Genomic DNA, 20,174 nt, shown 5'->3' with positions numbered 1-20,174 from the left:
CTTTTGTGCCACTAGCACAACTAGTCGATCTAAGAACACATCGATATCCAGCCAATCAAGTCATGAGAACGACATGACGTCAGCGTTCGGTACGTTTTACAGAAGTCCAAAAGATGGCAGCAAACTCGGCAGGCGGTTCATCGGTGAGTCATTAATCCTTTATATCTCTCTATTATCGTCTCATTGACGTCGGCTAATGGAGCACAAAAACGTGCATCTTTTGTTGATATTTAATTTTTTTCAAATTTGTGTTCTCGCTATTTTTCCCGCCGCGAATCACGGTGAAAAATAATTGTGCAGTTATTAATCCCGCGCTTAGTGACTGCTGCTGCACCTGGTCGTGGGTCAGACAGAATCACAGACCGCTAACTCTGGTATGCGTATGTAAAGGAAACAATACGTTTATCACTTGTTCATTTGTTTTTCAACTTAAAATAAAAACAAAGCAATGTTACATGAACCGCTCATCTATTTTTCAAATTAATATAATAAATGACAAAAAAAAAATGTATGTTTTTTTTAATTTTCCCGCCTTGTGTTCGCTTTTCTGCTAACGTGAAAGACCACGTATATAGCCAGACAGCGACTACCATCTCCTTATATTTTGCGTTAATCTGCAGTGCTTCTCAAATAGTGGGGCGTGTGCAAAAAATAATTGAGAAGCACTGCGTTTATGGACTACAAAATAAATAACGCTAATATTTTATGTTTCCATCCGTGGGCTAAATTTGTGTTTTTGTGTTTTGTGTTACAGTGATAACAGTGAAATTGTGCAGTCAATCCAACTCTTACTGCACCTGGTAACATCATCTGGGAGAAACCAGAGCACTAACTCTGGTGTTACTACTCACACTGAAGGGTTGAGTATTAAATCAGAGGTTTTCATCTCTGCCTTTTTTTGATTATTAAATTCGAGGTCAAGCCTTATCTGATTAATGAATATGTTTGCATTGTATAGGGAGCAGAGGCAAGGCAGCCACACTAACAACACTGGACCAGAAAGACCATCTGTTCAGATGGAAATGACACGGTAAACTTGAACAGAACCGTTTTTGAACCTTTTTGTGTTGGTAGTTTTTCTGTAGTGACAAAAACAGGCACGACAATGGGGGGTGCTGAACATCTCTAGACAAGCCCTTTTTGCCCTTTTGCTATTGCAAAATGCTAGCATAGCCTGCTGCCGTTTCATTTACAAGATTGGGTTTAAAACAATTACTTTTTTTTTACCTACCTTCTGTTCTTCCATTAGCGAAATGACCTACTCCGCCAAGCCTTGAGCACGCAAAAAGACACTTACAGATGACAATTTAGTTGGTTTCACTCCTGCAGCTTCTCAGCTGAATGTGGCTCACATGCTCTTAATAGCAATGGGAAATTATTTTGTTAAACAAATGTTTGCCACCCAGTTAGTCCAATTTAAGGTTATGCACAACTGAGCAAATACCATTATGCTCGACCAATACAAAACATTAATGGCTCCATATTTATTGCCCAAGGTAAAAGGTTAAGAAAAAAACTTTTTGTTTTTTTCACATGAGGTGGTTGTGCTAACTACAATACCACCTATTTACAACTCAAAAGTTCTTGTTCTCAATGTTTATATAACATAAAGAAATCATGGGTGTTGACATTTCTACATTTTCATAATGAGATGTGTCTATACTTTTTACTCACCGTGTCAGGTTATTACGTCATAGCAAGCTTTATGTTGTTCATCTGTTTCATACGTCAATCTTCAAATAAAATTGTTATAAGAGTGTTTTTTAGTCACACATCTTTGTTCTTTTGTTTTTTAAAGGTCCTTTCCAGGTATCTTTGCCCGTGGAAGAGGAAAGCGGCGCTTTCCTGCAGCAAGTTATATCCCTGCAAAGAAAATTAAACCATTGGAAGTGGTCTTTCACTTGTTGCCTAAACAATATGAGAGAAGTCCATCTGAAGAAGAGCAGATAGTCCACCTGCAGGCAGGGTTGGGTCGCAGGACTGCTCAACTATATGAAAGCACAACACATGATGAGGTAATAAGATGCAAATTGTCATGTTTGTGTGTCTATTTTCAATATCTATTTGGTAACTCCCTCAGTTTGACATCTAAGAAATAAAAAAACAAAGTTATTACAATTATATAAGAGCAATTATATTTTTATCCTTAATTAAGTTAATAATGTATATAATGTTTGTTTACAGCTGTGTGAAGCCCTCAATGTTTTGTTTCCAAAACTGGCAGCAGTTACTGGTGGTTGGTTGGTGTACAAGTGTCGAGGTGGGAAATATTGAGTTTCTATTCCAGTGCTATTTCATCACTTTTGCATATTGATACACCTTAAGAAGTTTTGAAAATATTATATTTATTTGTAATTGTATACATATTACATATTAATTCCTCATAACAAAGTTGGGTATCTTTTTTTATCCTTAAGATTGCTTTAGATTATTTTGTTTTTGATAGTACTCTTACAGTAATCAAATTGGCCTTAAGTTTTTTAGTACAGTAAACCCTTGTTTTTCGCGGGGGTTACGTTCCAAATAGAACGTGATAGACAAAATCCGTGAAGTAGAAACCTCTATTTTTTTAACAAGTATTGTACAATTAAAAACTCTATTATACATTGAAAAGAAAGAACAAACCATTTTACAGGCTCAAGCATTTGTTTCACAAATCAAAGTACTTTAGAAAAGTTTTTTCAACAAATAACTTCTGTACTGTACTGTCAAATAATAATTTTAATCATCACAGTGAACAGAAGGCTTCAAATCGCGGAGATTAGCCCCGCCCACCGTGACCCGAGTATTGGATTAAACGGGAGAAAATTTAAAATGATTATAAAAAATACAAAGTACAGTGGGACAAATAGTGACTCAGGTGTATTTCACTGCTCTTCATACTGAACCGCTGCATCCTGACTTTGCTTTGCAGTGTTTTCTTCTTCTGAAGCCCGCGGTGCAGCTGTGTTTGTTCAGGAGAAGAACATAGTGATAGACAGCTGTTGTCGCTCTTTTTTCTATGGGTTTTAGAGAAACTTGAAATTGCAAGAGAATTTGCACATACGTGTTGTACATTTGGCAAGCTGATTTACGTACGTGTACATATTAAACTGCAACGTTATTGACGCACAGGTAGAGAAGAAGCGGGATGACTTTTTAGCAAATCAGAATGCTGAACACAATGCACGATGCAAATCCGTGAAGTAGCGAAACCGTGAAAAGTAAACCGTGTTATAGCGAGGGATCACTGTATGTTTAAAGTATTAATGTAACTATCTAAGTTTTATAGCCTAATCTTCCTTAAATGTTTTATACAGGCGGATGGGGGAGCCGAAAACTTTCTTTAGTGGCACCTGATAGCACCGGATACACAGGCAAGATCTTAAACTTGGCAAATAAGAATGGCAATGCAACGTTATTCATAGCGCCAATCCAAGAAGAGCTCAGCACCGATCCTCTTCACCCAACTGATAAGGCATTCAGCAGCATGCCCAAAGCCACATGTCAGACAGAAGCAGTTCCCCTTCAACTTCTCACAGTACACATTCAGTCTTGTGCTGGTGTGGATGCCAATGAACCAGTGGTGAACAAATGTAAGAATTTTCTGTAATCTTTTTTAAACACACTGTGACTACAGCAAATTTAGAAACTAGTTGTTTAAAACTTGCCGTGGAAATTTATTTCAGTTTGTAACTTTTGATTTCTTCAGCATTGCAGCAATGTCCTCTATGCACGGAAATGTTTTCCACTGACTTCATCGAGGAGAATGCTTCTTCATGTGGAGAAAGGTAATTATTAACTTCTTGCTATTGAAAATTTTTACTCTACATTAAACCTATTTGTCAGAAGTGTAACAGAAAGAACTATGTGAGTAGTGCAGGAAACGAAAGAATGCTTGAAGGTACTGTCAGTGAGGAGGAGCAAACTGCAGTTCCAGGACCATCTGGAACTTCAACTGTCAGTGATGGTAGGTGTAGCTCATGGTTAGTACAATGCAGTAGTTGCAGAAGGTAACCTTTTGGTAATATTACTGTACTCCCGACTCATGGTTTACTGTTACAGTGATGTTCAAATGTAAGGTGAACTAATTTAACATCCAAGCAAAAGTGACATGCCTTTAAGATTTGACGCTTGACATGTGGTTTAAATAAACCACCACTTCATTCGTTTATTTTTTGATTATTTTTATAGGTTGGCTAACCATCAGTGACCCCATAAAAGCCATGTCTGCATGTGCAAGTTTTTATCGCTGTACTCATGAAAGGGAAAGTCCATTGGTTTTGAGCATGGACCTGAGACAGACCCCAGCTCAACAGGATTTGGCTCTTGTTTAATTTTACAAGCGGCCTAATGTAGTGTGGGTACGTCCCCTGAATTGCAGACTGGGAGGTACATGTAAATGGATGTTACAGCAATTTTACTACAAAAGAAAACATATTTACTGTTTGCTTAATTTTTAAAACCTCACCTTTGTATTAAAGGGGATACTGCTGTTGGACAGGGAGTCACTCGTTACTTTATCTCCACATGTATGGAGAAACTGAAATCTGGATTTTGCATCAATTTTGGTAAGCACATAACATTATGCCTCCTTCCAAATCATATGAAAGACTACCCTATAACTTAATTTTTCATTTTAATGTCTTGAACAGCAAATTCCAATGTTACATGCCTTTTTGAAGGACCACCTGGCCATTTAGTTCCCTCAGCCTCTCACTTTCTCGTGGAGAGTGACATGTACCTGGTGGCAGGGAGAATGATTGGCCACTCCTTCATACATGAAGGACCCTGCTTGTCTGGGCTAAGCCCCGCTGTTGTCCATGTCCTGCTTGGTGGGAGCCCTGAAACGGCAACAGTTACACTGGAGGACTGCGCAGACCTGGACATCAGAGAGAAATTCGAGCTTGTAATTTTTGTTTCAATTTTTTCAAAATTTTTGTTCTTAGGTTCTGAGAAGTGTCTTTCAATTTCTGCACTACACTTATTTTTTAATATCACGTTTTGCGCTAGATCTTAACTTTTTATTTTATTTTAAGCTTGAAGGGGACACTGCACTTTCTGATGCTGAAAGAGCAAGGGTTCAGGAATTGGCCTATGCGTGGGACCTTCCTTGCTTGACGGAGAGCAATAAAAAATGGCTTTTTGAGAAGCTGTTGATTCATGCTGTGAGTGAAAATGTTTTTTTTTTGGCAGAATCTTTTTATTTAAATATCATGGATGCCTGAGTATAGTATTTTTGCTTTTCCTTCTAAATAAGCTACCAGACCTTCTATAAAAAAATTAGCAAAGCCATGATAGAAAATGTATGACATCCTTTATGAGAGCTTGAGAGCATCATTAGACTCCAGACCAGGTTTTATGAAATGAAGTGACAATTCTAAATTCTCTACTTAACAACTGTGCCATCACCAACTATAATTTGCACTATAAAACAAAGAAATATAAAAACATTTTCAATTTTTCCTAAAATGTTATTTAATTCACAAACAGCAGGTCTTTTTTAAACATATTTTGGCATTCTCTCAAAAAGTTCTTTCATACCTACATCAATAGGATTGTACGAAACGAAAGTATCGTTCTTCATTTTTTTTCACCGCCAGTAAATAGAATGATGATCAGCTGCAGTATTTACTTTAAAACTTGTTCACATTTCATATTGACAGAACAGAAAGAAAGTCTGGGTTTTAAATGTGTGTATCATTTTTTAAACGTTTCTGTTTGTTTGTAGGTAATTGGACGTGTCACAAGGCAAATTAAACAGCTGAGACGAGGGCTTAAAGAGACTCCAGTGTGGACAGTGCTTACCAAGCGACCTGAAACTGCAGCCTTGATTTTTCCAAGTGAAGGAACAGGCGACATTTGTCCTGAGGTACATATTTGCCAGTGACCTCAGTTAGGATTTGTACTTCTACCATTTTCTTAAAGAATTCACCTTGTTGAGAATTTTCATGCTTTTTACAAAATAAATGTGGTATTGGCATTCTCAAATTTGGCGTATTAACAGGTGTCTCTGGTCCTTAACCCCTGCGAATTGGGGGGGGATACTATATATTGAAGTTAAAATTGTTCCAACATGTTTAACACTTTTATCCTATTACAGATATTTCTTCAACGCATCAGTTGGCCAAAGGAGGAGGAAGATGAAGATGATGATTGGTCTGCTGAAACCAAAAGCCGCATCAAGGCGTATCTTCAGGAGTTCATTAAAAATGGTAAGTTTCTTTCATAAATGGGAGTGCTAAAAAAGTTTTACTTGGCTGCTATTGAATTGAATTTATAAAAAAAATATAAATTCCAGAAAGAAAACCTTAACATTCATGAATGAAAACATTAACATGATTATGTTACTCTTATTAGTCCAGTAAGTGTAATTACATCTGTTAAATACATATTTTTCCAAATTAGCCTTAAAGCTACACTGACACACTGTTTAAGAATTGTAAAGTTAAATTTTTTTTGACAAATAAATTGAAACATAATCTTTATTCTGGATTTTGCTTCATTAATCCTTACAGGAACGACAGTTGAATTGATGAATTTAGCCAAATTTTGGACTGGATGGGAGATTTTACCGAAGAGCCTGTCTGTGGAGATCGTCAGAAGCAGCTATCCCACAGCCTCCACCTGCTATGAGACCTTAAAAATTCCAGGTCATTACAGAGACTACAGATCTTTCAGATGTGATCTCCTTGCCTGTATTGAGACTTGTCATACAGGATTTGGGCTCCTGTGAATTCTTGGGTTTGTTTTATGTTCTTAAAAAAAGGTTTTGTTAAGATCAGGAAGTTTGTTGTGGCATTGAATGTCACGTGTTTTACTGTTTTTGTTAAAAAAAAAGATTGAGATTTTGCTCTCAAATAAACCACTGATGAAACTGATCCCACTGGCCTCTTAACAGATTTGTTTTTCCTTTATTGTGGAAAAAAATGTTCACAAAACTGAACAGCTGCAATGTAAACATCAGAGCCAAAGGAGTCTGATTCAGCTCTTGGGTCAACTGCACTTCTTAAAGCTGCCATTTGTTCATCTGTCAGTGGGCAGTTGATGTTTGGCACAACGACATCTGAATGGTCCTGATGAGGAAGTCCACTCTCCTCCCACTCAATATGTGGAATCTCCATGCCCTGAGGTATGCAAGCCACAGAAATAAATAAATGGTAAAGAGCAAACAAACCAACATCACAAAGTTATCTATATATTTGTATATACCTCCATGTTCTCTGGTTCGGGAATGGGATGACGTGCACGACCCAGTACCCACAGCTGGTTAGGAGTCATGTTACTTTCTGCTCTTAAAGGATGATTATCCCAACCACTGCAGAAAGTGTCCAGGTCATCCTGTATACGTGGTAAAAATACATAGTGGCAGCAGAAGAGGTGTTGAACACTCGCAATGCTGAGGAATCCCTCTTCTTCAAGGTGGTGGAGAACGTTGTAGTATGTGCTGGTCACAGCAACCCACAGATCTGTCCAGAGCCGCTAAATCCTAGGTCATTACAAAAACAGTGATTCAGTAAATGGAGTATTCCATTATAAATCTTCTGTAGGAAATTGCAAAAATTGTGTTTTTAAATGAACACTTGAACATACACTGTTCTGTAAATAGCTTTTTAAATTATACTGCCTTGTTTGCATTTATGCTACATTTTCTTTGTTCTTTTTTTATATTATTCTTAGTCTTTTTTTTTTCTCCCTCTGCTGTCAGTTGCTATGGTGACAAACAAATTTTCCACATGTGGGATCAATAAATTATTTCTGATTCTGATGTGATCCATAATATCACAGTAAAAGTTATATGAACAAAAACATAACATTTTAGTCCAAGATCACGACAGACCTAAACAATTAATAAGTGGTTCGGGCAATCATTTTTGCATATGAATTGACCATTGAAATCTCCAGACCTTAAACCCATACAAGATTGATGTTAAATTTATAAATTTTTCTTATAATGAATTGTGTGTCCAACTAAATCCAACTTAAAGTAGCACATGCTTTGACAGTGCAGTTGTCCTATTACTACTTGTACAAAAAAAAACAAAAAAACACTCACATATCGGGTTCTTAAAACAAACAAACCTTTGGTTGTGAACACTTTTTCCAGAAATGAAGCTGCTTCTTCCAGTGCCACGGACCGTAAACATAAGTTGTGCAACGTCTACGTTTTCTCCCCCGTGATCAGCACGTACCCTAATATAAAGAATTAAAAAAAGTATACAATATGTAATGGTGCTTAGAAAATATTGGTTAAATGTCAAATTGGAATTAAAAAAAACCTCCTAACCTCAGAGGAAAACCAAACTTTTCAACTGCCCTTTGGAAGAAAGATAGTGTAGTTGCTGCCAGATTGTTGGATGCTGTACCATGATACATTATCTGCAGAACAGTAAAAACACCATTATGAGGAATAAGCATCTAAACAAGTGTGTTTTTATTGACAAGTGTGCTTACTTTGCGTGAAAAACCATCAATGCCACCAAAAATGACAATGCTGTAGCTGAAAGTAGGAAAAAGGGAAAAGAAAGGATTTTTTTTAAACCAAAAAAGTTAAATATAACTCAAATGTGTTTTTTTTGTGCTGCATGGTAAGTAACATCAACAAAGCACTTGATCAAATAACATCCATATCATTTACAACTGTATTTCAACGCAAACTTTGCATTAAGGTTTACGTTATCAAGAATATAATTTCCGAAATTACATACCGTCTTAGTTTGTGGTTGGTATCTATGTGTATCAAGGACATGGGGCCTGGAACAGAGTACGTTCGTCGAGCAATGCATCCTAGATGGACCATACGTGACAGGACACCTGAGGTGTCTACACGATGCATGGATGCTCTGACTCTGTTGTACTGCACTTTATGTCCTTGGGCTTGCAGCAGAGCCTTCATCATTCGATATCCAGAATTAGGCTGCCTGGATTTTATTTCTCTGACACACTGATCCAAGTCTTCATCTGACATGGTGCTATATAGTCCTTTCACTGAAAGATCCGATTCATTCATACGTCTGTAAACTGTTCTTCTGGACATACCCAAGAGTTTGGCTATGCATGTGACCGGAAGATTAAGTTCCAGAAGGCTACAAAGGTAGTCTGAGGATAGCGCCATTCGTTGTCGCCCAGCTGGACCCTGCTCCCATTGCACAACAGCAATGCAACTGTTTGTTCTTTCTTTTTCAGTACTAATAAGTCTTTGCAGATATGTCAGTTCCTCTAAAATAGCAGGACAGACTGTTAACTGACTAGACAAAGCATTTAAAAAGACATGTTCTTGAGTGCAAATGAAGTCTAAGAAGTCCAGATCTAGGGGTACACGCTGAAGAACATGTTCCAAACGGGAGCGAAGTCTCTCAAAAATATGTCGTAGAAGTTCCTAGAAGAGAGATAAAGAAAAAAAAAGACAGAATTAGAGATTTCCAGCTTGTATTGTCAATAACTCCTAAATATAGACATGAAAATTTTTATTTTGCCTCCTTGCAACTACTTAAACAGAAGCCTGTGACTTCTTGTCGTGGGGTATGGCCCCGCTCTGCACCCGAAGGCTTTACAGCAACAACAATCCATCCATCATTCGTTTTTCAAATTAAAATAAATCAAAAAAAAAAAAGTTTTTTTATTTTCCCATTTATGTAATGCCGGTTATCATATCTGAGTTTTCTTTACTGTTGCAAAAAGGAGACTTCTGTCCGCCGGCTCTGCATGAGTGAGCTGCTGGACTCGGGAGAACTGTGTCTCCAATCAGAGGATCGGCTTTGGGATAGTGAGAAGTCACGTCCAGAAAAAAGGCGGATCCTATTCCCACATATTTACCTGCAGCCAAGATGCACATTGCGGCGTTGAATGTAAGTTATTCCGAAGCTAAAGGTTTTTGACACATATTAGCCTAACCCTAGGTTATTACGGGTAAATTCGGCAAAGAATAAAGCACTGGCCACATGGATGGACTTAGAAAATTATGTGCGAACATGAACTCAATAATTATCACAACAAAAATAAAAGCACATTAGAAAATCATCTCGCTAGTCGGAAACCGCTTCTCTGGTCCGGTCTAAGCAATAACGTTCTGAACCCGGAAGCTAAAAGTTGACACATAGTTCGCGGCAGGAAAAATTGAAAAAATAAAATATCAACAAAAGATGCATGTTTTTGTGCTCTATTAGCCGACGTCAATGAGACGATAATAGAGAGATATAAAGGATTAATGACTCACCGATGAACCGCCTGCCGAGTTTGCTGCCATCTTTTGGACTTCTGTAAAACGTACCGAACGCTGACGTCATGTCATTCTCATGAATTGATTGGCTGGATATCGATGTGTTCTTAGATCGACTAGTTGTGCTAGTGGCACAAAAGAAGCAGCGTCTTCCCCGTCGAAATTTTTTACATTGAATTTTTGGGAGATCAAAATGTTAGGGTTAAAAAATATTTAGAATGAAAATTGAAAGGTTATAAAAATTCAGAATGAAAATTCAAAGGTAAAAAAAATTCAGATTGAAAATTCAAGGGTTAAAAATATTCAGAATGGCACAGAAAAACTTCCATATTGGTCCAGGGCTGGACCTTTAGCTGTCCCTAAGTTGAGGACATAAACTTATGGTGAGGCTTCATTCTGCCATCACGGTCCTCGCCTCTGGAACAGTCTGGCGGAGAACCTCAGGGCCGCAGAGACTGTAGAGGTTTTTAGGAAGAAGCTCAAGACCCACCTTTTTAATTTAGCTTTTAGTTGATTTTAACTGCTTTTTAATTCTATTAGTTTTACTACATATTGTTTTAAGTATTTAATTTTATTTCATACATTTAGTTTTCTCAGTTTTATGTTTTATTTACATCTTCTGTTTTTAATTTTAGCATCTTGTCATGATTTTAGCCCCAGTGTTTCTTGAGGGGATCTTTTCCTCCAGGGCTTGCCGGCTTGGTCGGTGGTTCTTGCTGCAGTTGTTGCCCTTGCTGGGGCAGCTGGAGTTTAACATCGCAGCCTCACGGCTGTGAAGTGGACGCCGTTGCTGTCCCGGTGTGGGTGGGCGCTGTGGCAATGTTCTTATGGCCGAGCAGGCTCCTGGTATAAATGGATTCTCAAATACAATACAAGCCTTACATTTTTTTTAGAAGTTACTTTTATTAGTATTCATTGTGTGTGGGGTCATTGGTTTTGTGTTAATGGAGGGGAATGGGAAGGGTGTGTTGGGTTTTTATTGTAATATTGTGTGTTTTTGTTTTAAATGTTAAAGCGCTTCGAGTTGCGCAATGTATGAGAGAAGCGTTTCATAAATAAAATTTCATTTGATTTGATTAGATTTGATGGGCGGGCCAAATTTTTCCTGCGCTGCTCCAATTCTGATACATCCACTTGAAGACAAATAGATTCATTCGTGTCTTCAGTTTCATGTCTGAGTTGGCACCTGTCTCCCAACTATAGGGCTGGATAGCTCAGATATTGCTCACTGTGTTTTTCTTTTTCTTTTTTTTTTTTTTGCTTTGATAATGTTAACTTGGGGGTGTAAAGAGCTGTAAGCTAGCGGGAGAGAGTGTCAACATAGGAATGCTGGGATTTTAACATAGGCTTACTTCCATGCCAATGGTTCCACCCACAAGTCAGAGGTAAATTTCCGATGAAATCCTGCTGCACTGCAGAAACTACAGCTGCATTTCCATCAACTATGAAATTGAGTAAATTGGATTTGCAATGAGAAATCTGCCTAATGGAAACACGATAATTTCGAAAAAACTCACATTTATCAAAAAAATGTTTTTGCACTTGGAGGAGGTGGTTTTTGGTCTGTACATACAGCACAGACCAAAAGTTTGGACATATCTTCTCATTCAAAGAGTTTTCTTTATTTTCATGATAATGAAAAGTGTAGATTCACACTGAAGGCATCAAAACTATGAATTAATACATGTGGAATTATATACAAAAACTGAAAATATGTCATATTGTAGGTTCTTCATAGTAGCCAGCTTTTGCTTTGCACACTCTTGGCATTCTCTTGATGAAATGGTCTTCACTTCACAGGTGTGCCCTGTCAGGTTTAATAAGTGTGATTTTTTGCCCTTTAACCCTTGTGCTATCCTAGGCACTTTAACGTTGGGAGTTGGGTCATCTAGACCCACTAGACAGAGCTCTGAACCTTTTTTCTTCAATGATTTGTGATCCTCACTGGTGTCCATGGATTACATGAAATCTTTCCACCTTTATCCACTTTTGTCATGGTAGGGAGAACACCTCAATGGAAGGGGGGGTCATCTAAGATAGCACAAGGGATAAATGGGGTTGGGACCATCAGTTGCGTTGTGCAGAAGTCAGGTGGATACACAGCTGTCAGATAAATGCATCTAGACATTAAAGAAAAACACAATTATAAACAACAAACCACAACAAGAATCAAGTTTCTCATGCACGAGGGAGAGGAGCAAGAGTGACAGAAAACGTCTACCACGCTTCTCTTCTCAAAGGTCTGCCTCTCCTCGTGCTGCTTTTATTAGGAACACAAGAAGGAGGTAACATTTTCAAGACAAAGAGAAAAGTTCATTAGGGGGTGTCGTCAAATGACCCTTTTGGTTGGATTCTAAGTTCAAACAGTATCCCTTATCAGCTGAGGACAGTGTGTCGTAAAACGCCCTCTTAGCTGGGGATGAGAAGCAGATGAACAAACACACAACTGTTTTTAGAAGAGGTAAAAAGGTCAATCTGAGTTAACATTTAAACATACATTTGGACAAATACATTTACACAATGATAATAATAAAACAATTTCCTTCACAACAGCTGATAGTCGTACTGAATAGACTGTTAGAATTTCTATTATGGCAATAAAAAAGCAGCTAAGAAAACAGAAAAATGAGTGGCCATCATTACTTTAAGAAATGAAGGTCAATCAGTCCAAAAAATTGGGAAACTTGGAACGTGTCTCCAAGTTCAGTCACAAAAACCATCAAGCGCTACAAAGAAACTGGCTCACATGCGGACCGCCCCAGGAAAGGAAGACCAAGAGTCACCTTTGCTGCGGAGGATAAGTTCATCCGAGTAAGCAGCCTCAGAAATGGCAGCTTAACAGCAGCTCAGATTAGAGAGCAGGTCAATGGCACACAGAGTTCTAGCAGCAGACACATCTCTACAACTGTTCAAAGGAGACTGTGTGAATCAGGCCTTCATGCTAGAATGTCTGCTAGGAAACCACTGCTAAAGTCAAAGTCAAAGTCAGCTTTATTGTCAAGTATGCTGCATCCATAAGACATACAGCACAGATGAAATTGCTTTCCTCTCACCCCACAGTGCAAGCAGCATATAAAATAATAAATAAAGGACTTAAAAATAGATAAAAAGACAGTAATAGTAGGAAGAATAACAGTAGTCTAAACAGTGCTAAAGAACAGTGGCATGGTTAAAGTGGCAGTTTAAAGTGACGTCAGTGCTGAGAACAGTAAGTGGATGAGTCAGTGATGGCAGTCTTTGGTGATGATGATATTCTGAAATGGTGTGAACTTTTCAATGTGAGCTTGTAGGATGGAGTGGAGGGGCCAGGGGGGGCAAGGCAGGGAGGGAGTTGAGTGTCCTTATTGCCTGATGGAGGAAACTGTCTTTTAGTCTGCTGGTTCTGGCCTGGAGACTTTGCAGTCTCCTCCCTGATGGCAGCAGGTTGAAGTGTCTCTGGGATGGGTGGGAGGGGTCTCCTGCAATCCTGATGGCTTTGCGGGTGAGGCGGGAGCGGTAAATGTCCGAGAGGCCAGTAAGAGGGACACCAACGATCTTCTCAGCTGTCTTCACAATGTACTGCAGAGTCTTCCGGCAGAACGCGGTGCAGGCTCCGCACCACACAGTGATGCAGCTGGTCAGGATGCTCTCGATGACGCCCCTGTAGAAGGTCTGCATGATGGGGGGAGGAGCTCTGGCCCTCTTCAGTTTGCGGAGGAAGTACAGGCGTTGTTGGGATTTTTTGGCCAGTGATGCAGTGTTGTGGTTCCAAGACAGGTCGTCGGAGATGTGCCCCCCCAGGAACTTGGTGCAGCTCACCCTTTCCACAGCAGCACCATTGACGATCAGTGGAGCGTGCTGAGTGGGAGTTCTCCTGAAGTCCACAACCATCTCCTTTGTCTTCTCCACATTCAGGTGGAGATTGTTGTCTTTGCACCACAGAGCCAGCCTGCTCCCCTCACTCCTGGAGGGGGTGTCATCGTTGTTGTTGATGAGACCCACCCCTGTTGTGTCATCTGCAAACTTGATGAAGAGGTTGGAGCTTGATGTTGGGGTGCAGTCGTGAGTCAGCAGAGTGAAGAGAAGGGGGCTCAGCACACATCCTTGGGGGACCCCTGTGTTAATTGTGATGGTGCTGGAGGTGTTTTTGCCGACACGGACTGCCTGTGGTCTCCCTTTCAGAAAGTCCAGCAGCCAGTTACACAGGGAGGTGTTGAGTCCTAGCTGGTCTAGCTTATGGGTGAGCTGCTGGGGGATGACGGTATTGAAGGCGGAGCTGAAGTCAATGAACAGAATTCTGACATGAGAGTCTTTTGTTTCCAGGTGAGTGAGGGCTGAATGGAGGGCTGTTGAGATGGCATCATCGGTCAAACGGTTAGACCGGTATGCAAACTGGTAGGGGTCCAGAGTGGGGGGGTGGGGGGGGGTGGACTTGATGTGCTGCATGACCAGCCGCTCAAAGCACTTCATGAGAATGGGGGTGAGAGCGATCGGGCGGTAGTCATTGTAGCAGGAGGGAGAGGACTTCTTTGGGACCAGGATGATGGTGGTGGCTTTGAAGCATGAGGGGACGATATCCTGGTTCAGTGAGAGGTTGAAGATGTCGGTGATGACATCTGTCAGCTCATCAGCACAGTTTCTCAGGACACAGCCAGGAATGTTGTCAGGTCCTGGGGCTCTCTGTGGCTTAATCCTTCCCAGTGAGCGCCTCACGATGTCATGCGATAGCATCAGCACCAGGTCACTGGGAGGGGGAGGAGTCTTCTGTGCTGGGATGCTGTTGTCTGCCTCGAAGCGTGCAAAGAAGGTGTTAAGCTGGTCCAGCAGAGGGGTTGAGTAGTCGCAGGCCTGTGGGGCGGGCTTGTAATCCGTGATGGTCTGGATGCCCCGCCACAGGTTCCTGGTGTCACCACTGTCACTGAAGCGGGCAGCCATCCTCCTGGAGTGCTCCCTCTTGGCCAGCCTGATGCCTCGTGACAGGTTGGCCCTGGCTGTTCTCAGACCAGCTTCATTCCCAGCTCTGAAGGCAGCATTCCGTTCCCTCCAGAGTCTGTGGACGTCTCCTCTCAGCCATGGCTTTTGGTTGGCTCGAAGGGTGATGGTTTTGGTGACCGTGACATCGTCCATGCACTTCCTCGTGTAGGATGTGACAGTCTCTGTGTACTCCTGGAGATCAATGATGTCATTATAGGTGGCTGCTTGTTTGAATTTACTCCAGTCAGTGGTGGCAAAGCAGTCCTGTAGAGCCTCAGTAGATCCCTTAACCACACCCGAACCACCTTTTTAGCTGGTCTGACGGCTTTCACCTTTGGCCTGTATGCTGGCATTAGAATGACAGTGGTGTGGTCTGAGGCACCCAGGTGGGGGAGGGGAAGGGCTTTGTAAGCTCCTTTGTGTGCGGTGTAAACATTGTCCAAGATGTTTTTACCTCTTGTGGGGAAGTTGATATGTCCATGGAGTTGAGGAAACACGCTCTTGGGGTTTGCATGGTTGAAGTCCCCGGCCAGGATGAGGAAGGCATCAGGGTGTGCTGTCTGCTGCTCACTGATGTGCTGGTGTAGTTCATACAGAGCCTCACTCCTCCTGTTGTTGGTGGAGCTGGGAGGGATGTATGCTGCTACCAGCAGTATGGAGCTGAATTCTCTCGGCAGGTAGAATGGCCGGCATTTAACGATCATAAACTCAGCCAGGGGGGAGCAGTGTCTATAGACCACTCTGGCATTCCGGCACCAAGCATCGCTGATGTAAACACACAGTCCACCACCGCGGTTCTTACCCCCCCCAACGAGCATCCTGTCGGCTCGGAAGCATGCTAACCCGGCTAGCTGGATGGCACAGTCCGGGACGTTGTCCGTTAGCCACGTTTTCACAAAGGCACAGCACTCACTCGCAGTCTTGGACGATGTGCGTAGCAGGCGGATATAGTCCAGTTTATTGTCCAGAGATCCTACGTTGGCCAGCGTGATTGTTGGGATAGCTGGCCGGTTGGGACTAGCTGCTAGCCTAGCACGGATGCCTCCGCGCTTCCCTCTCTTTTGCTTCCTCATGCAGTGCCTGTGGCACCTCCTCTCTGTCAGGAGCAGACCGCAGTCACGTAGTTCAATCGGTAGATTCCTCAGAAAATGGTCTAAATGGTGTATGAGTACATTCCTTTAAAAAACAGTAAATCCTTGAAACCCAAAAAGATAAAGCAAAAAAAAAAAAAAAAAGAAACAAAAACACCGAAGGTAGGGGAGAGAGGAGCCGCTGCGTGTGCACGCGCCGCCAGTCAGTCAGAGAAAGGCAACAAGCAGAAGAGACTTGTTTGGACTAAAGAACACAAGGAATGGACATTAGACCAGTGGGAATCTGTGCTTTGGTCTGATGAGTCCAAATTGGAGATTTTTGGTTCCAACCACCGTGTCTTTGTGCGACGCAGAAAAGGTGAATGGATGGACTCTACATGCCTGGTTCCCACCGTGACGCATGGAGGAGGAGGTGTGATTGTGTGGGGGTGCTTTGCTGGTGACACTGTTGGGGATTTATGTCAAATTGAAGGCATACTGAACCAGCATGGCTACCACGGCATCTTGCTATCCATGCTATTCCATCCGGTTTGGGTTTAGTAGGACCATCATTTATTTTTCGACAGGACAATGACCCCAAACACACCACCAGGCTGTGTAAGGGCTGTTTGACCAAGAAGGAGAGTGATGGGGGGCTGCGCCAGATGACTTGGCCTCCACAGTCACCGGACCTGAACCCAGTCGAGATAGCGGTTTGAATTTTGCTTCGGGCGGGAATGGGCGGCTAAAAAAAATACCGCGGGATATAGGGAGATTGCCTTGCGACATGATGGAGAAGATGTCAACAGATCATGTAGAAAAGAACCCCAAACAAGGTATTTACAGCAGCGGTCCCCAACCCCCGGGTCGCGGACCGGTACCAGTCCGTGGGTCATTTGGTACAGGGCTGCACAGAAAAAATAAAATAACTTACATTACTTCTGTTTTATTTATTTCGGAATCTGAAAGATGTTGTATTTTGAAAAATTGCCCATTTCTCTGTTACAATTGGCTCATCTTGGTCATGTGATAGGATACCGCTAAAATAAAACCCAAGAGCAAAATAAATAAAAAAACAGACGTCTTTGCATAGTTTTTTTGCCAAGGGGAAAAGACCCAGCCAGGAGACAGAAGAGGGGCATTCGACTTCCAAAAAAAGAAAGCTATATTTAATATACAGTATCAGGAGTCCTACCTAAAATACGGATTTATCCCAACGGGATATTCCCACGCACCATTCAGCATTGTGGTGAGTCGGATTTTCCATGCACTTATTTTGAAGGCATGTTTAAATGTTATAATAGCGACCAGAGAGTGTTGCGGGCAGAGAGGCCGTTGCTCATGTCATAATTTCGTGTTTATTGTTATGTTTAGAAAATACCACAGTTTTCATGCAAGTCATATTATTTTGTTGTACTGTAGTGTCGGTCACGTGCACGTTTGGTCTGCTGTCGGAGTTCCACAGGCTGCAGGGGTTACTGTTGGAGCTGGCAGCACAGGGAATTCAATCAATCCCCTTTGCCTGCTTTGGTCAAAATAGTGTTGAGCGGGTGTTTCTTTTTGCCTACAGGTCCTTTCATCTGACAGTTGTGTTGTTTCACCCTTAGTTATTTCTTCCTGTTGTGTTTACCTCTTTTTAGCACCATGAGTGTGGGGAGGGGAGAGGATGATGAAACCTGTGTGATGTATAATCTTTTGAATCTCATAATAAAAGCGCAGAGTACGTCTTATCACGTGTCTATGCCTTTATTGTAGCGTTGCTACAGCGTGTGTCCGCCACATATAACATACCGGTCGGTGATCAATTTTGCCAGACATCAAACCGGTACGTGGTGCAATAAAGGTTGGGGACCGCTGATTTACAGCACAGAAGCTAAGCAAGGAAAGTCTGACATTTGGATAAGCTTATCAATTGTTTTTTGTCATGGTGGGCTGTCAGTTACTCTCCCCCTCCCCCGCCTCTTCTGCTTTGGATGCGACCAGCTGATCTCACTAACCTCATCATTGCTTCTGCCTTCATAAGGATCCTGTGGATCATCAGTCGATGCCAGTTCGTTGTTCCTCCAACGGTGCTTAGTCTGGCCACGTCTAGTTCCTGTGTGTTGTTATGTTTCATGTTATTAATTGCTCCTCTCGCTCTGCCTCAGGATTATCCAGTTCTGATACTCACCTGGTCGCAATCTTCTGGTCTCATGTGCTGCGCTCCTGTACTCCCTCTGCAAGACTCCTCCAGCCAGCCGACGCTCATCCCTCTAGGAAAACGCCATTACTCACCTTCAGCCAAATTAAAACTCCTAAACTTTCCACCTAGTCTGAGTCTCCTTCCGGTTTTCAGCATCTGAGTCACTCTGCTTCCTAGCCATACCATGACAGTTTTTATTTTACATGCAGGCCAGGGAAACGAAACAAACAACCCCATGAATTTCTTTAATATCAATACAAATACATGTTTTTTTTCCCTCCGGGACAGGAGAAGACACAAAATCAATGCATCTCTATTATTGTGCGTGAATAAATTCTCAGAGTTGTGTGGGAGCGGGCGGTAATGGTCAGAAATTCGGCGGGCGCGGGCGGGGTGAAGGAAACAGTCCCACGAAGGGTTCTAGTGGCTACTATGAAGAACCTACAGTATTCAAGATTCAAGATCAACTTTATTAATCCCCAAAGGGAAATTTAGTTGTAGTAGCAGCACCACAGAAATAAGAAAAGAGGTAAAAATAAAAACAAAATACAAAGGGAAGAAAAACTAAACAGGCAGAAAATATACAGTCAAAAACTCTACAACTCTACTACAAGGTGGGACCTAGGACCATCTGTCCCCTGCCTCTTCCCTGGTGGGGGGTACGGGCCCCTTTGCAACGGCGGCTGTGTCCCCGGGGTGCCGGCTTCCTGGGCCCGGCGGTGCTCTCTCCGCGCGGTGGGGGGGTTCACATTACATCTGAGCCGGGGGTGTTCGTGTCCCTGGGGGGTGGGTTCTGGTCCTTGCTCCTGAGTGCTGGGCCCCGCCAAATTTCCAACTGTGGCCGAGCCTGGTCGGGCCATATTTACAACACCCCTTGTGGGCCCTCTTTTTTCCCCGGGGTTCCCCCCTTCTGGGCGGGGGCGGCGGGCCCCTGCCTCGCTCCTCCCTGGACCAACCGTGGGCCGGGCGGATGGCTGCCTGGAGTGCGGAGTGGGTCTCCCTTGGGGGGTCCTGGCTCGTACCTGGGGTTGGGGCGGGGGGATGCCCGGAACTCCTGGGTGGTGGTGGGGTGCTCGTCTGGGGCTGTGGGCGTCCTGCGTTGGGTTCTCCCGGCGCGGCGGGGGGGCTGCTCTCCTGGTTGGGCTGGGGCGGCGCCCTCTTTCCCTCCGTGCCTCCCTGCTCTCTGGCTCTGGGGGCCTTGCGGCGGCCCTGCTGGCCCTGGCCTGGGTGGCGGGCTTGGTCGCCCGGGCGGCGGTTGTTCCCTGCCGGTTCCCGTGTGGCGTTGGGGGGATTCCGGCTGCCGCTGCTGGTGCGGTGGGGGTCTTGGGGTGGGGATGGCTGGGCACTCTCCCTCCTTCTTTTCACGTTCCACCATCCATTTTAGAAGAACATAAACACTCACCTGAGCACAGGTGTTAGCTCAACAGACTGAATGACTGAAATATTTCACACTAGTTGGTTTTAAGGCATAAGTATGCGTGTGAACACTATCTGTTTTGTGTACATGTCGACAGGTGGACATTTTTGCAACTAACAGGTGTGTTTATAACATTTGAGTGTGTGTGTGGACAGGCTCCGCCCTTTTTTTTTTTTTTTGTTGTTTTTTTTTACATTTGAACCTTACCATAATGATTAACAACCAGTAAACTTGCTGCTTTATGCTGCTTCATGGTCTTATCCCCCTTCCCCTCCTATTATCACCCCCTACCCCCCCTCTCTCTAACGTCCCTCTCTCTTCTTCCCCTCTTTCCTTTTCCGTCCGGTCCAACAC

General features: G+C 42.5%; 1 protein-coding gene and 1 long non-coding RNA gene across 3 annotated transcripts; one reads left to right on the top strand and one right to left on the bottom strand.

Annotated features, from left to right (window-relative positions):
• The first annotated feature begins 740 nt into the window (after window positions 1-740).
• On the top strand, window positions 741-6,860 carry LOC110013550 (G2/M phase-specific E3 ubiquitin-protein ligase-like). Its single transcript, XM_078931038.1, has 14 exons — window positions 741-859; window positions 959-1,030; window positions 1,799-2,015; window positions 2,185-2,260; window positions 3,300-3,575; window positions 3,692-3,770; window positions 3,858-3,949; window positions 4,174-4,371; window positions 4,464-4,550; window positions 4,635-4,888; window positions 5,019-5,147; window positions 5,711-5,851; window positions 6,083-6,194; window positions 6,498-6,860. The coding sequence occupies exons 9-14, from the start codon at window positions 4,514-4,516 to the stop codon at window positions 6,713-6,715; spliced, it is 891 nt and encodes a 296-aa protein (XP_078787164.1). The 5' UTR covers window positions 741-859; window positions 959-1,030; window positions 1,799-2,015; window positions 2,185-2,260; window positions 3,300-3,575; window positions 3,692-3,770; window positions 3,858-3,949; window positions 4,174-4,371; window positions 4,464-4,513; the 3' UTR covers window positions 6,716-6,860.
• A 16-nt stretch (window positions 6,861-6,876) lies between these two features.
• Window positions 6,877-10,249, bottom strand: LOC110013548 (uncharacterized). Of its 2 annotated transcripts, none has more exons than XR_013647566.1 (4): window positions 10,196-10,249; window positions 8,267-8,479; window positions 7,192-8,172; window positions 6,877-7,106 (listed from the first exon to the last, which is right to left on the bottom strand). It is a non-coding gene; the product is annotated as an uncharacterized LOC110013548 (long non-coding RNA). The 2 variants fall into 2 exon arrangements; XR_013647564.1 differs by lacking the exon at window positions 10,196-10,249 and adding an exon at window positions 9,019-10,151.
• Between the last annotated feature and the right edge of the window lie 9,925 nt (window positions 10,250-20,174).

Source organism: Oryzias latipes, chromosome 14 (assembly GCF_053564925.1).
Source record: "Oryzias latipes strain Hd-rR chromosome 14, Olatipes_Hd-rR_3.1".
Taxonomy (NCBI): Eukaryota; Metazoa; Chordata; class Actinopteri; order Beloniformes; family Adrianichthyidae; genus Oryzias; species Oryzias latipes.
This window is presented reverse-complemented; position numbering and strand designations above follow the sequence as displayed.